The 15,283-nt window shown below is 36.2% G+C and overlaps 1 protein-coding gene across 1 annotated transcript; it reads left to right on the top strand.

Annotated features, from left to right (window-relative positions):
• LOC107630262 (probable glycosyltransferase At3g07620) lies at nt 198–3,548 on the top strand. Its single transcript, XM_016333359.2, has 5 exons — nt 198–677; nt 804–1,487; nt 1,579–1,709; nt 1,994–2,342; nt 2,571–3,548. Exons 2-5 carry the CDS (start codon nt 879–881, stop codon nt 3,240–3,242), a joined length of 1,761 nt encoding a protein of 586 aa, XP_016188845.1. The 5' UTR covers nt 198–677; nt 804–878; the 3' UTR covers nt 3,243–3,548.

Here is a 15,283-nt window from a genome sequence, read left to right as displayed (position 1 = left end):
CACTAATATTTTTTTAGAAAATAAAAAGTTTTCTTCATCATAAATAAACCATGAACGGCCTTAGACCCCATACCATTTGGTATCTTCCAAGTATTATTTTCTTCTACTGAAATTAATGGTCCTACATTCTCCAAATATTAATATCTAAACTTTATTTTATCAACATGGTATCTCATAAAATACGAGTATACTAAACGTTATCCTAATCTTGATTAACACAGAATATGACGCCGTATTATTGGTGGGGTCCCCTATCAATGAAAGAGGAGCCTCTGCTAGCTGCTTCTATCGCTCCCTGGAATTCACTTTTTATTACTACTTTCAGAATTCAGAGCTGAAACCTGAAAATTGCGAAGTGAAAGCTTTTCGAGAAGGAGGAAACAGATCAAAAGAAAACAAAATTGTTGAAAAGTGGCGTCACAACGTACAAGAGCTCAGTAACATGCACAAGTTGATGAATGGTTATTATAAAATAAAAATAAGAAACTAAAAATGTTTCCACCCGATCCAATTAAATTAAACTAATCGAGATGCTGACAGGGGTTCTTGAAAGGTCTGTAACTTTAATCTCTTTTGCTTGAGGGGCATCTCTGCTGTGTTTGGCTTCTCAGAAGGTTGAAGATGTAGAAAAACAGAGGAAGCTTCAACTTCAAGTATAGCTCATTAACTGCACTGAGGTACGTGTCAAATCACGATTTCTTTGTCCCATTTTAGTTATTTCTTATTTACTTTATTTGAATCACTAAGAATTTTCTGGCCTGCTTGTAGTCTCTCCAATTATCTAAGTGTTCCATTTTGTTTAGGATCCTTCAATCTCTTTCAAGCTTCGAGTTTAAAATTCAGCGATTCGGGCAATTTATGCAGTAGAATTATGTAATATGGGAAACCGGAGATTTCTTTTTCTGTTGGGAACAATGGCTGTTAATTTCTTACTGTTTCAGTCAATACTTGTTCCATATGGAAATGGAAACTCTCCTTGGTCTTTAGGGCCAGAAAACTATGCTCATGTACATGATAATGTTAGTGATCTTGTCTCTGAGATCAGCAACAACGGTGGTGTTTTTGAACTTAGGGCAGATACAAATAGTGTTCAGAGTTTACCTGATAAGAAGGGTGAAGTTAAGAATTACAGCCTGGAGTTGGTCAGTGTAGGTTCCAATAAAAGGTCCATAGCAGTTTTGACCAAAGACAGTAAGAATGGTTTTCCAGTGAAGCAAATTTTGGAGTCAAAAGGGGGAATATCTACAGTTTCTCAATTGCTGAAAAATGAAAAAATGGATAGCTCAGACAGTACACCTTCCTATGGTAATCTGACCTTTCTTGAAAATTCTCGCCCAAGAAATGATTTGTTTGCTTCGGATAATAGTACTGCAGCAAATATTCCTAGGACAAAGAAGATGAGGTGCAACATGCCGCCCAAATCAAGAACATTAATACAGGAGATGAACCGTATACTAATACGCCGCCGTGCTAAATCTCGTGCTATGGTATTGAATCCTCTGTCAAGTTTCAACTGTGAAGTAGCTACTTGGACAAGTTATAGTTACTTTGATCTTTATATTCTATGTTTGATTGCAGAAACCACGGTGGTCTTCCAAACTTGACCTGGAAGTCCTTGCTGCAAGGTTCGAGATTGAGCATGCTCCGATAGTAACACAGGACAAAGAGCTTTATGCTCCTCTCTTTCGCAATATTTCTATGTTCAAAAGGCAAGCTTAAAGATGTTAAAGAAAATATGTTCACAACTAAATTAAGTTCTGCATGAGCAAGATTGATGAAAAGAATATTAACTTCTTGGTTGGCTATGAAGTTCTTAACTCCCTATGAATTATTTGATAGGGACATCTTAATGCTTCGTTATAATATGACATTAGATTTCACTTATTTGCTCCTCCATGGATTTTTGTTGTTTTGTGTTTGATATGTGTTTGCCACATTGGCCAAAGTCAAGATCATTTGATTTTTTTTTCTTTTTAAATCCTTGCATTTGCAGGAGCTATGAACTCATGGAACGCACACTTAAGGTTTACATATACAAGGATGGAAACAAGCCCATCTTTCATCAACCTATTCTTAAGGGACTATATGCTGCTGAAGGCTGGTTTATGAAACTGATGGAGGAAAATAAGCAATTTGTTGTGAAGGATCCTGCAAAGGCACACCTGTTTTATATGCCATTTAGTGCGCGAATGTTAGAGTTCTCCCTTTATGTACGCAACTCGCATAATCGGACAAATCTTCGAAGGTTCTTGAAGGATTATACGGATAACATTTCTGCAAAATATCGTTACTTTAACAGAACAGGTGGTGCTGACCATTTTCTTGTTGCTTGCCATGATTGGGTATGTTATGTGCTCTTCTTTCCTTCTTCTTTTTCTTTAATCCCAGCTATGTTATGAAATTTAACAATAAAAAATAATGTACCAACTTCCAAGATATCTATGATGACATAAGAATTTGATGTCTCTTTGTTTTCTTGATGAAACATGTCCACTCCAAGTAGGTCCTATTCACTATATGCATAAATACTACTTACTTGGATGATAAATTTTACAACTGAAAAATTGCAGGCTCCATATGAAACAAGGCACCACATGGAATACTGCATAAAAGCCCTCTGCAATTCTGATGTAACTCAAGGCTTCAAAATAGGAAGGGACGTTGCTCTTCCGGAAACTTATGTCCGATCAGTTAAAAATCCTCAGAGAGATCTTGGAGGAAAGCCTCCTCAAGAAAGGCATATTCTTGCATTCTACGCCGGAAACATGCACGGTTATTTGCGCCAAATACTGCTAAAGCACTGGAAGGACAAAGACCCTGACATGAAGATATTTGGCCCAATGCCACACGGTGTTGCCAGCAAGATGAGTTACATTCAGCACATGAAGAGCAGCAAATACTGCATATGCCCAAAGGGGTACGAGGTCAACAGTCCCCGTGTGGTTGAGGCCATATTCTATGAGTGTGTGCCTGTCATTATATCAGACAACTTTGTGCCACCTTTTTTTGAGGTTTTAGATTGGGATGCATTCTCATTAATCCTTCCAGAGAAAGACATTCCAAACTTGAAGAACATACTTGTTTCAGTTCCTGAAGAAAAGTATGTCAAATTGCAACTTGGGATCAGAAGGGTTCAGAAACATTTTTTGTGGCATACAAAGCCCTTGAAGTATGACCTATTCCACATGACACTCCATTCAATTTGGTATAACAGAGTGTTTCAAATAAACGTGAGACGATGAATGATGATTCATATCAGATCAGCCCTTTGAATTGGAAGTAGAGGCCCTCATGGGCATTTTGCTGAAGAGCTTATTTCAAAAAAAGATTAAAAAAAAAAAGAGACATTTTCTAGAGAATGTGGAGGTATATATTAGTGAAAACTTGGAATCTATATTCAGCCTTAGTTTGTTCTGCATGGTCATGTATATATATTTAGTATCATGCTTTTCCTGAACCAGCATGGTTTCAAATCATGCTTGTAGGCACGGTATTCTGAGTTTCATAAAAAACAATAACAGAGAAAACCTACATGCTTGTGTGAATCATGTGATTAGCTCCTATTTTGCATCCAATGATAGCCAAGCCTCGTTGATCCCCGAAATATGTCGAGACCTGTGGTTCTTAACCTGGTATTAGGATCTGATATTTTTTAATAAACTGTAGATGAATTCAGTCTTGCCGACAAGAGAAAGGAAAAGATAAATAAATAAATATTGTATATAAAAAACTTAAAAGCTTGGTTAAAATTTAAAAATAATTAAATAACAAATTGACAAATATTTACTTTAGATATTAAAAACGAATAAAGTTCTACATTCAAGCAAAATACTTAATTAAATCTAACCAAGTTGTTATAACCATTTTTCAAATCATGCGTCTCTTTCTTCTCCGTTTTCTTCTCCTCCTCTCTTCTTTCTTTTTCTGTTTCCTTCTCCTTCTCTGTTTTCTTCTCCTTCTCCTCCTTCTCTTTCTCCTTTTCTTCTTCCTACTGACATTTCAATTGTTGTTTTTTCTTCTCCTCTTTTTTTTACATTATCGTCGTCACTACCACCATCACTGCCTTCTCCTCTTTCTCTTCCCTTTTTCATTTGATTTCTTCTTTTCATTCATTTTCCTTCTCTTCTTTCTCCATCATCATCAGCATGTTATCGTTATATCGCCATCGTCATCATCGTTATCGTCATCGTCATCGTCAACGTCATCTTCTATATCGTTATCGTCGTTATTATTATCGTTATCGTTGAAATTAATTTGGATGTATTTTGTCCATGATTCAGTATTGTTTGTGTGCTTATTTTCGAACTGAGTTTCCGTATCGCAATCATTAAGGACTTTCGGTGTAAAAAATAAGAAATTTATGTGTATTTATTATGAAATTTCTGTGTATTTTTATTCTAATAAGTTTTGTAAACACTTAGCACAACAATGAGGGGCCAACCCTTCCTTCTTCGAGGTGAGGGAGAATATTATCTACAATCCGACCAAAAAGCACACAATTTATTTGATTATTTCTGCACATTAACTTGCTAATGAGATGACTAAAGTGTTATTATTCTTCTTCTTTTTCATCATCATTATCTTCTTTTTTTTTCTTATTAATCTTTTCCTTCTTGTTTTATTTTCTCAAGTTTTTTTCTTATTTTACTCTCTTAACAAGAATAAAAACAATGAACCTACATTCAATCAACTAAAAGAAAGAAAAAAAAAAGAACATTAAAGAAGACATGTTTGTACTATTGTAGCAAAAATTCAGTATAAAAACTAAGAAATTTATGTATATTTGTTAAAAAAATTTTGTATATTTTTATTCTAATAAGTTCTACATAATTAAAAATTCTTTCTCTTTCTGTTCCTCCTCATCTTCTGTTGCTACTACTGCTTTTTCTTCTTCTTCTTTTTCATCATCATCTTCTTTTTTTCTTATTCATCTTTTCTTTTTTGTTTTACCTTCTCAAGTTTCTTCTTGTTTTACTCTCTGAAAAAGAATAAAAAAAAAACACATAATGTTTTTTTATTCATCTTTTCTTTTTTGTTTTACCTTCTCAAATTTCTTCTTGTTTTACTCTCTGAATAAGAATAAAAACAAAAAAAAGCAAATAAAAAAGAAAAAAATACATAATGCTACAAAATTACTTGAAAGAGGATAAATCTACATTTATTCAACTAAAAAAAAGAAATAAGAAAAAAAATACAGCATTAACGAAGACGTTTTTTGTATTTTTTATAGTAAACTTTCAGTATAAAAACCAAAAAGTTATGTGTATTTTCTAATAAATTTCGGTGTAATTTTATTCTGAAAAATTTTGCATAATTTAAAACTCTTCTTCTTCCTCCTCATCTTCTACTGCTTTTTCTTCTTTTTCATCATCATCTTTTTTTTTCTTATTTATTTTTTCCTTCTTGTTTTACCTTCTCAAGTTTCTTCTTCTTTTAATTTTTTAACAAGAATAAAAATAAAAAAAATTAAACAAAAAAAAAAGAAGAAACACATAATACTGTAAAATTACTAAGAAGAGGATCAACCTACATTCATTCAACTAAAAGAAAGAAAGAAATAAGAAAAAAAAAAGAAAAAGAAAAATACAATATTAAAAAAGATATTTTTGTGCTTTGGTAGCAAAATTTCGGTAAAAACCAAGAAATTCATGTGTATTTATTAAAAAATTTCGGTATATTTTTATTCTGATAAGTTCTGCATAATTTAAAATTCTTCTTCTTCCTCCGCCTCATATTATTCTGCTTCTTCTTCATCTTCTTTTTCTTATTTATTTTCTCATAATTCTTCTTATTTTACTCTTTTAAGAGAAATAAAATAAAAAAAATAAAAATTAATACTGCAAAATTACTAGGAAGGAAAGGAGAAAAAGAAAAAATGCAGCAACAACAGCAATAAAAAAACGACGATGGAGAGAAAACACGCGAAAAAAAAGAAAGAGCGCGACAAAGAAGAATGAGGAACGTGAAGAAGAAGAAGAAAAAATGCCAATAAGAAGAAGAAACGTGAAGACAAAGAAGGATATATTTACGTTAGTGAAGCGCGCATGTGTACACGCTACATATAATAAAAGTGGTTTTTGTTGGGTTTGGACTAACTTACTTGGACTTGAGTGCCAAAAAGACTTGGACATGTAACAGGACTGATTAAAAATGTTTCACATAACCAACTTGAGTTAGTTGAGTGGTCACTCACTCGTCCGCTTAAACAAGTGTCGGGAGGTTCGAATCCTGCCTTGTGCATGCAGCAACCCATTAGCCAGCGATAGACCCTTAAATGGAGCTCAGATCCGCGACGGATTAGCTCTTGACCTATCCGGTTGGGGGATACCGTGGACAAAAAAAAAATGCTTTACATATATTGAGGGTTAATAGTTAAATTTGTCTTTGAAAGATTACTCATTCTTCAAATTGGTCCTCAAATAATTTTGTTAATCATATTAGTCCTTGAAAGATAAGATATAAGTCAAACTGGTCATTCCGTTAGTTAAATAATGACGTGTCACAGGATAATTGGTTGACATGTCAGGTTAGTGATACTTGGTATGCTATGTGTCATTTGAAATATCATAAATTTATTTATAATTAAATTAATCCCTAAAAATACACATATAAGTCATTTTTATTCCTAAAATTTAAAAAATTGATCAAATTAGTCTTTATATAATTTTTTTAATTTTTCTCTATAATATTAAATTTTTAATATTAATCCTACTCATTTTAATCTTATTTTTTTGTAAAATTTTAAAATATAAATGGCAAAATAACTTTATAATAATTAAATTTTTTTATTATTTTATGTAAAGAGAATTTTATTTATTAAGGTCTAAAAAATAATATTAAAATTAGTAGTATCAAAAAATATTTCAAATTTAATATTATGAAAAAAATTATATAAAGATTAATTTGATTAATTTTTTAAATTTTAGGGATGAAAATGACTTACGTGTATACTTTCAGAGACTATTTTAATTATACATAATTTTTTGACATGTCAAATGACACGTGACATGTCAAGTGTTAATGAACTGACATATCAACTAGTCATCTTGTAACATGTAGTATTAATCTACTCTGTCATCATGTCACATAATACTTAATATAACACGTTATCATCTAACTAATGAAAGGATCAATTTGATTTGCAATCTACATGACTAATATGACTAGAAAAATTATTGAAAACCAATTTAAAAAATAAATAATCTTTGTGAGATAAATTTGACTATTAACTCTATATATTGATAATTAATATTAGACTATATATTTATATATTTGTATATATTAATATATTTAGCTGATTTTTCCATCTCATTTTTTTCATATGGAAAAAATTATAGTGAAACGCAATGAAATGGACGCGTGGCAAAAATTTTCGCTGCTATGGTGTCAGATACAAATCTTAACTTGCGTTTTGAGTTTTTACTCTTTTTTTTTATGAAAAGAGTAAAGTATCGTTTTTGTCCCGAACGTTTGGGGTAAGTCCCAAATTTGTCCCTAACGTTTCAATCGTTCTATTTAAATCCCTAACGTTTCAAAATTGACTTAATGTTGTCCTACCGTTAGGGATCCGTTAACAGAATTGACGGCGGAACAAAATTGAGACGATTTTGAATTGTCCCCAACGTTTTCGTCCTATTTAAGTCCCTAACGTTTCAAAATCGTCTCAATTTTGTCCCGCCGTCAATTCTGTTAATGGATCCCTAACGGCAGGACAACATTGAGTCAATTTTGAAACGTTAGGGACAATTTTGAGACTTACCTCAAACGTTGAGAACAAAAATAATACTTTACTCTTTATGAAAATTACCAAACGTAGGCTGCGTTTAGTAAAATATTAGTTTTTCAATTTTTTTTATTTTGGTGTTAGCCAAACGCAGGTTGCACCTTTTTAAGCGGGCAAAATTTAAATTTCATTTGAAACCCACAAACGCATGTTGCATTTTGATATTGTCAGAAAGCTTTTCTTGAAGGCCTCAAAATGCAGGTTGCGTTTTGTATAGAAAATAATATTTTAATCGAGAACCTTGTCTATAAATACGAAACGCAATTTCATCTGTCCTCACTTCTACTCCTCTTACTCTTTCTTGCATATATGTTGAAGGTTGTAGAAGGCTTAGAGAAGGGGGGTTGAATTTATGACCTTCTTTAATGTACTGAATTAGCCCTTTTAAAACAAGCTTGCAATCTGAAACTGTTTGGACTCAGCTGCGAAAAATTTATGAGACAATTTCATTTTGTCTCATGAATATCAGAAAACAGGACAGAGCAGAGAAGAAAAAAGCTAACACCATCACGTATCCTGGTTCAGTTGCCTTGTTCTATGCAACCTACGTCCAGTCTCCACCACAACAGTGGTAGAATTTCTACTATAGTTAAAGTATTACATACACCAATTCCACAGGATTTACACAATTCTTTCACACTCAAGTTCTAACCTAACTTGACTTTGGCTATGCTAATACTTAACTCTTCACTCTTAGTGCTCACTCAACTAAGAAAGGGGTACATCACTGATACTAGATACAACACACAACCTTACCTAAAGAAATCTAAAATAACTCTAGGCTTTTTTACTCATGTGTATCTCTCTGTCTTTTTCTCTCTTGGCTCTTTCAATGACTCACTCATTTAGCCTTTTACCTCAAGAAATTATAGAAAGATAAACATTGAAAAGTAAATTACAATCTGCTAAACATAAGGAGATTGACTATACAACAGCCTCTTTGCTATGTGATAAATCAGATTTGCAGGTCTCTGATTCAGTTCTTCATTTTTGGTGGAATGCTTCTTTGAAAGAAAGCATTATCCAAGTAGATGAACTTCTTCAAAGAGCTCTTCACAGAACAAAACCTCAATATACTGGATTATCTCTCCTTGGCTTCTAAATGGTGAAAAATCTTCTTTTATCTCCTTGCATGTTGTTGAGTTGCTCTCTCCAAGGTCAAACCTTGAGCCTTGTGCTTCACCAACCCACCAACTCACTTTTTCCCATTAATCCTCAAAATAGAAACTTTGGTTCTGACCTTCTCTTGTTGACCGAAAACCATAGGAAAGCAAAAAACAGATATCCTCAATGGTAAGTCTAGATCTTGGCTATTGAGAAGCTACTTGGTCCCCGAGACTCACTTGTGACCGTAGATGCACAGCAGTGTGAGCAGAGATCATCTTTCCCATGTATCTTAGAATAGATAGGCAGAACGTTGAAGATGAAGAGAATAAGATATGATGCATGTATAAGGAAATGAAATCACCTTTAGCTTCTGACTTCTTCTTGATACAGATTGATGTGGGTGATTAGACTTCTACCATTTTCTTAACCTTCTCTTTCTTGCTTCTTTGGTGAATGGCTTAGGGAAGAAGCTCTCTCTGTCACTTTTCTGATTTCTGACCAAAACACAAAAGTGAACGTTGCTTTTGGTGTGAGAGCAAATTAGATGGATCATCTTGGAGTGATGGATACGGGCTTGGATCGGATCTTGATTTTCAACCCGTTTGGCTCCTTGCTTTGATTTTTTTTTGGGCTTCTATTTTTGTTATCAGCCCACCAGCCTTGTTCTAATTTTATCCAATTGGACTCCTGAATTGATTTGTGGCCTGCAATGCTTAATTTCAAGTAATTAACATTAGTTAGATAATTTCTCAAAAATAATGTTTGTCATCATTAATTTAGTTAATTTCTTAACTCAACATATGTCATAATTGTGAGTTTTTTTGGCAATTAGTTGTGTAAAAAAAGTTGGGTTAGGTGAGGTTGAGGTTATGAATAGTGTTGTAAATTTGTGAGTGTATTATAACGATGAGATTATACCAAACACACACGAAGGAGTGACTTTTATTTGTGAATATCCGTTATCGGGCTATTCCATGCACCATGAGTTTTGTATTCAAAATGGTCTTTGTGATAACATACAAAGTCACATTTCGAAAAGGGTGAATAACATTTTATACAAGAATCCTATACGAGTATTTAGTGGGCTGATACAGTTTCAAATAATGTCCATCACTGACGACGCAAGTATGTAGCATATGTTCTGTATTTATCAACAAACCCGATTTCACGTGCCAATGATAGAGCTGTACGTTGAGTTCGAACAGCATACAGGGATGGACACAGTTGGCACGGAGGTCAATGTTGATGAGCTCGAGAATATAGATTGGAAAGAAGATAACAACGAGAGTGAAGATGAGTTCGAAGCCAACTATGAAGTCGATGACGAAAACGATGACGGAGACCTGGTAGGCAATCCGGCGGTGCAAAATGAAGCGGATGCGATTGTAAGCCAGCACTCTTTTGGTGTTCCGCCTTTTATGCGGATTCTGGATCTCGAAGTCATGCATGCCCCGGAATTTCCTGAATATGCGAATATGGGTATGTTATGATTATTAATTGAAATTACCACTACCATTTATTTTATTTGCCTTGTCCGACTGATGGTGGTTCGCATGTCGTAGGTGAAGGCAACATTGTGGCAGAAGATGGTGAGTTTAGTGTCGGAATAGAATTTGGTTATAAATAGTCAGTGATATCTGCAATCAAAAGCTACACTATCTCTAGAGGAGTTAATTACACTGTGTATGAGTCTGAACGGCAAACATTCTATGCAAAATGCAACATTTATGGTGCAAGGTGTAATTGGCTTATCCGAGTTAGCTTGATTCGAAAGAAAGCTTGTTGGAAGATCAGGAGATACAATGGCAAGCACATGTGCACCATAGGCACGATTTCACAAGATCATGCCAAGTTGGACTCATACACAATTGCAAATGCTATTAGGTCGTTGGTTGAAGCAGCCTATCGATAAAGGTGAAGTTTATTATTATAGAAGTTCAATCCAGGTTCAACTACACTATAAGTTACCGCAAGGCTTGGTTGGCAAAGCAGAAATCTGTCGCAAAAATTTTTGGTGATTGGAAAGTTTCTTAACAGACTCTGCCAGTGTGGTTGAAAGCAATGACTGCGAAGATGCCAAGGTCTCGTATTCAAATAAACACGCTCCTTGTTTACTGTGAGAGTGAGGAGCTTCAAGGTGTAAGAGTTCTCCATCGCGTTTTTTGGAGCTGCTATCTGTGTATTATAACATTCAGGCATTGCAAGTCATTGGTGCAGGTTGATGGCACACACCTATACGAAAAATATAAAGGTGCACTTCTAGTTGCTGTTGCACAAGATGGGAATAAAAACATTGTGCCTATTGCATTTGTGATAGTCAAGCGTGAGACGGAAAACGCGTGGGAGTTTTTCCTAACCAATTTCTAGAGATATGTTGTTACCATTGATGGCGTGGGCATTATTTCTGACCGCCATAACTCCATCGACGTAGCAATAGCTCGCAGTAACGGTGCATGGTCACCACCAAGAGCGTGACACATGTTCTGCATCGGGCACATCGGGTCCAGCTTCTTAAGGAGGTTCAAGGCTCCACATTTGCATAAACTCGTGGTTAACACAGGTATTTGAATTCGCTGTTATGGTCCTATTCACTGTAATTTTGTGGCATTTGCTAATGATAACATGGTTTGTTCAACAGGCTATTCTAGCACAGAACAGGAGTACAACAAAAACTACCAAAGACTTAAAGAGCGAGGTGAGGCATACACTCAATGGTGCGACTAAATTGGTGTTCAGAGATGGGTATTGGCATTCGACGGGGATCATCGTTGGAGATATATGACGACAAACTTGGTAGAGTGCATAAATTCTGTCCTGAAGGGTGCACGCAACCTTCCTGTGATTGCCATTGTTAGGCCTACTTTCTATCGACTAAACGAATTTTTTACTCGGAAAAGCACCGAGGCTCATGAGCGTGTCTGCAACAGATTCACGTATTTAGAATTTGCCACGAAGAAAGTTGAAGAAAGCTTTTGACGTGCGGGAAACATTGTGGTCAATCGATTCGACCGGCGCAATGAGATGTTTGAGGTGATGCCCGATGCTCATGAGCGTGTCTGCAACAGAATCACGTATTCAGAATTTGCTACCAAAAGAGTTGAAGAAAGTTTTCGACGTGCAGGAAGCATTGTCGTTAACGGTTCGATAGGTGCAATGAGATGTTTGAGGTTTGCGAAATGCAAGATGGTTCTATTTACACTGTTAACCTTGTGCAATGACACTATGGTTGTGGCTATTTCCAGGTCGAGCGACTCCCATGTCGCCACGTTCTTGCATGTTGCGCTAACTAACGTCTTAATTGGCAATTATATGTGTATGATGTGTACAAGATGTCTGAAATTGCAAGGCGTACAGAGGCGAGTTTGTTTCGATGGGTGACCCATCTACGTGGGATAGATATGAAGGAGCGAAGGTGATCGCCAATTGGACATTGAGGCGTGCAACAAAAGGAAGACAAAGTCAACCCGCTACTTGAATGAGATGGATTCGCAGGATATGTGTGGTCCTCGCCGGTGTACTATATGTGGACGGGAGGGACATAGCCGTAGCCGATGTCCTCAGTGCACAGGTGCCGGAGGTCAATAGCTAATAAGCTTTTTAGTTATTTTTTGCATTTTAAACTAGTCAGTAACTTTTTATGTAACCTTTTATGACCTACTTAGCAATTATATATAACTTTTTATGTAAGTTCATTACCTATTTCAAACTAGTGTGTAAGCTTTTTATGTATTTGTGCAAATTATTTATGTATGCATTAAACTATGAATAATAAATTACGAAGTTAGATAAATATACAATGATAAATATGAGAACAAAGCTAAATAAACAATAATAAATACGAGAACAAATAGAAATGTCTAAATATACAATACGAGATACAACACTGAATATAAAGTTAAACTGCAACAGACTACTTCCTCAGTGCCTTCTTCGAGTACAAAGATTGGGTGTATTTATCCGAGAGTGCAGTCTGTGTCCATAAATTATACGGATGACCCTGAGACATACCGGCAGTGTCATACAAACCGGAACCACTCATGTCCGGAGCACTCGCTCCACCATAATCATACTCGTACTGAAGGTCATGTCCCAGAAATCCCTCTTCCTGTTGCGGTATTCATTCAAATCGAACAACTCGGTGCTCGGTGGTGCGGAAGGACAAGGATGATCTACATGACCCGACTCTTGATCCATAGAGAAGTCACTGGCATGACCTGACGTGGCACGATGACCAACAGACTGCTCAGATGCACCAGGCTCTTACAGCTTGAGCGTCGAAAACAGATAATCTGTGTCCCTTAGGACCTGAGAGAATCTGATGGAATCAATTCCAGCCAACAGACTGAACTAACCATTGGCTAGAATTACCATCTGTGGTATGTAAGGTTCCACTATCTGATGTGATTGTGGTTCCGATATGTACGGTTGTTACTGCCCATATGCCGGCCACTGCTGTTGTTGCTCATATACCGAAAACTGCTGTTGGTCGTAGGACGGTGCCTAGAACTGCTGGGTATATACCAGGTCTTGAAATTGCTGTTCATACCCTGCCATCTGGAACTGGTGCTCATATGCCAGGACCTGAAAGTTGTGCTCATATGCCGGAACCTAGATAATAATTAGTAATAATTAATATTAATTAATCAACCTGAATAATATTAATTAATAGTGGAATCAATAATAATAATTAATGACAATAACATTATAAACCTTAATGATACCTAAAACCCTTATTCATAGCCCGGTGCCTGATACTGATGCTCATGACCCGACTCCTGAAACTGCTGCTCATGAGGGGGAATTTGCTATTGAGGTCCAGCTGGTTCTGCCTGTTGTTTCTGTGGTTCATTCGCGTCAGCCTCTTCACTTGCAACTCTATCTGACAGTCGTAGGTGATGCCCATACTGTTGTGTGTACTACTCGTAGTACACAGGGAGAGGATGAAAGTCGACAATCTCGTCCCTTAACTGCAGTGTGTTATAGTGGCCAGATATCCACAAGTTAACCCATTGATTGTTCATGCCTCTCCAGTCATGGTTTTGTGGGCCTGTCAACCGCCTGCAATGATCACGACCAATCTCGAATACCGGGTCCAGTGGAAGCTGTTGTAGCCCGAACTGTCGTCTAACTCGGTCTGTCGGATGCCACTCTATACACTCGAATGACACTAGGGGCGACTTTGTGGAGCACATAAACAAATTTATAGCGAGGTACTTTGGAAATCCCACTCCCATATACGACCGCCATATAAATTGCACAACCACGACGCTGATTAGTAAAACTATTATTCTAAATAAGCAGCCTAACATAAATGGTTAAAACTTACATCGTCGACTCCCATGTCATTGAGTCCTCGCCTAAAATGTACAGTAGGCTTCCGTGTATATCTTGTATGCCGGCGCCAATGACTCCACCTAAACAAAATTAGAATGATTGCAATAACAACAACAACAACAACAACAATAATAATAATAATAATAGTAAAAAACAATACCGTCGGGCAAGTGGAACACCAACATCGACGAGCTGATCGCATGAAATTGGCGCCAGGAACGGCATACGCTCCCACACCCAAACAAAAAGTAGTATGAGTGACCTATCCATCTCTTTACAGTTGTATCGTGATGCACGGCACAAAGATCTGTATAGATGTGCCAAACTAGCTGCCCCCAACTGTATAGTGGAATCCGGTGGAAATCTCGAAGTAGAGACAGAAACTTCGAGTTCAATGAAGTGGTAGACTTATCCGTAAACACAACCGTTTCGAGCACACAGAAAATGTGAGCCCAAACGTACCGCTCAATGGACTCTTGCGTGTCACACGGTTCGGTGTCGCTGCACCGCCGAACCCATCAAGATTTACCTTACCCAAGACGTGATCGTGCAGACCGGGCTCCCGACCAAAACAAGCGATGCAGTTCTCCACAAAAAACTGGTGACTGCTGTCTGTTTTACCCGTGACGAGCTCCCCATTAACCGGGAGGCCAAGAATATGTGTCACATCTTCCAGCGTCATCGTCACTTCGCCGACTGGAAGGTGAAACGTGTGGGTTTCGAGCCTCCATCGTTCCACCAAGGCACTCAGGAGTGCAGAATGGCCTCTCATTTCGTCTATTCGCGAAACGTGTTGAAACCTAGTAAATGCTAATGACGCTGTAGTTATCTCGTTAAAGGTCTCTGGCAGATCTAGTTTTATGGACAACAAATTTCTGATAATCTGCAAAAAAAAATAATAATTATTAATATTACTTCATAATTATAATAAGTGTTAACAATAACTTTAATAAAAATATTAATACTTTTCTTAACAACAGCAGCAGCAGCAACAACAACAACAACAACAACAACAATAATAATAATAAAATTTTTAAAAATAATACTCTGTTAACAATA

This window comes from Arachis ipaensis, chromosome B03 (genome assembly GCF_000816755.2).
Source record: "Arachis ipaensis cultivar K30076 chromosome B03, Araip1.1, whole genome shotgun sequence".
NCBI lineage: Eukaryota > Viridiplantae > Streptophyta > Magnoliopsida > Fabales > Fabaceae > Arachis > Arachis ipaensis.
This window is presented reverse-complemented; position numbering and strand designations above follow the sequence as displayed.

Coding starts and splice junctions, on each gene's coding strand:
- LOC107630262 (XM_016333359.2), top strand. CDS start 879: ATGGGAAACCGGAGATTTCTTTTTCTGTTGGGAACAATGGCTGTTAAT. Junction 1,488..1,578: donor GTGCTAAATCTCGTGCTATG/GTATTGAATCCT, acceptor GTTTGATTGCAG/AAACCACGGTGGTCTTCCAA. Junction 1,710..1,993: donor AATATTTCTATGTTCAAAAG/GCAAGCTTAAAG, acceptor TTGCATTTGCAG/GAGCTATGAACTCATGGAAC.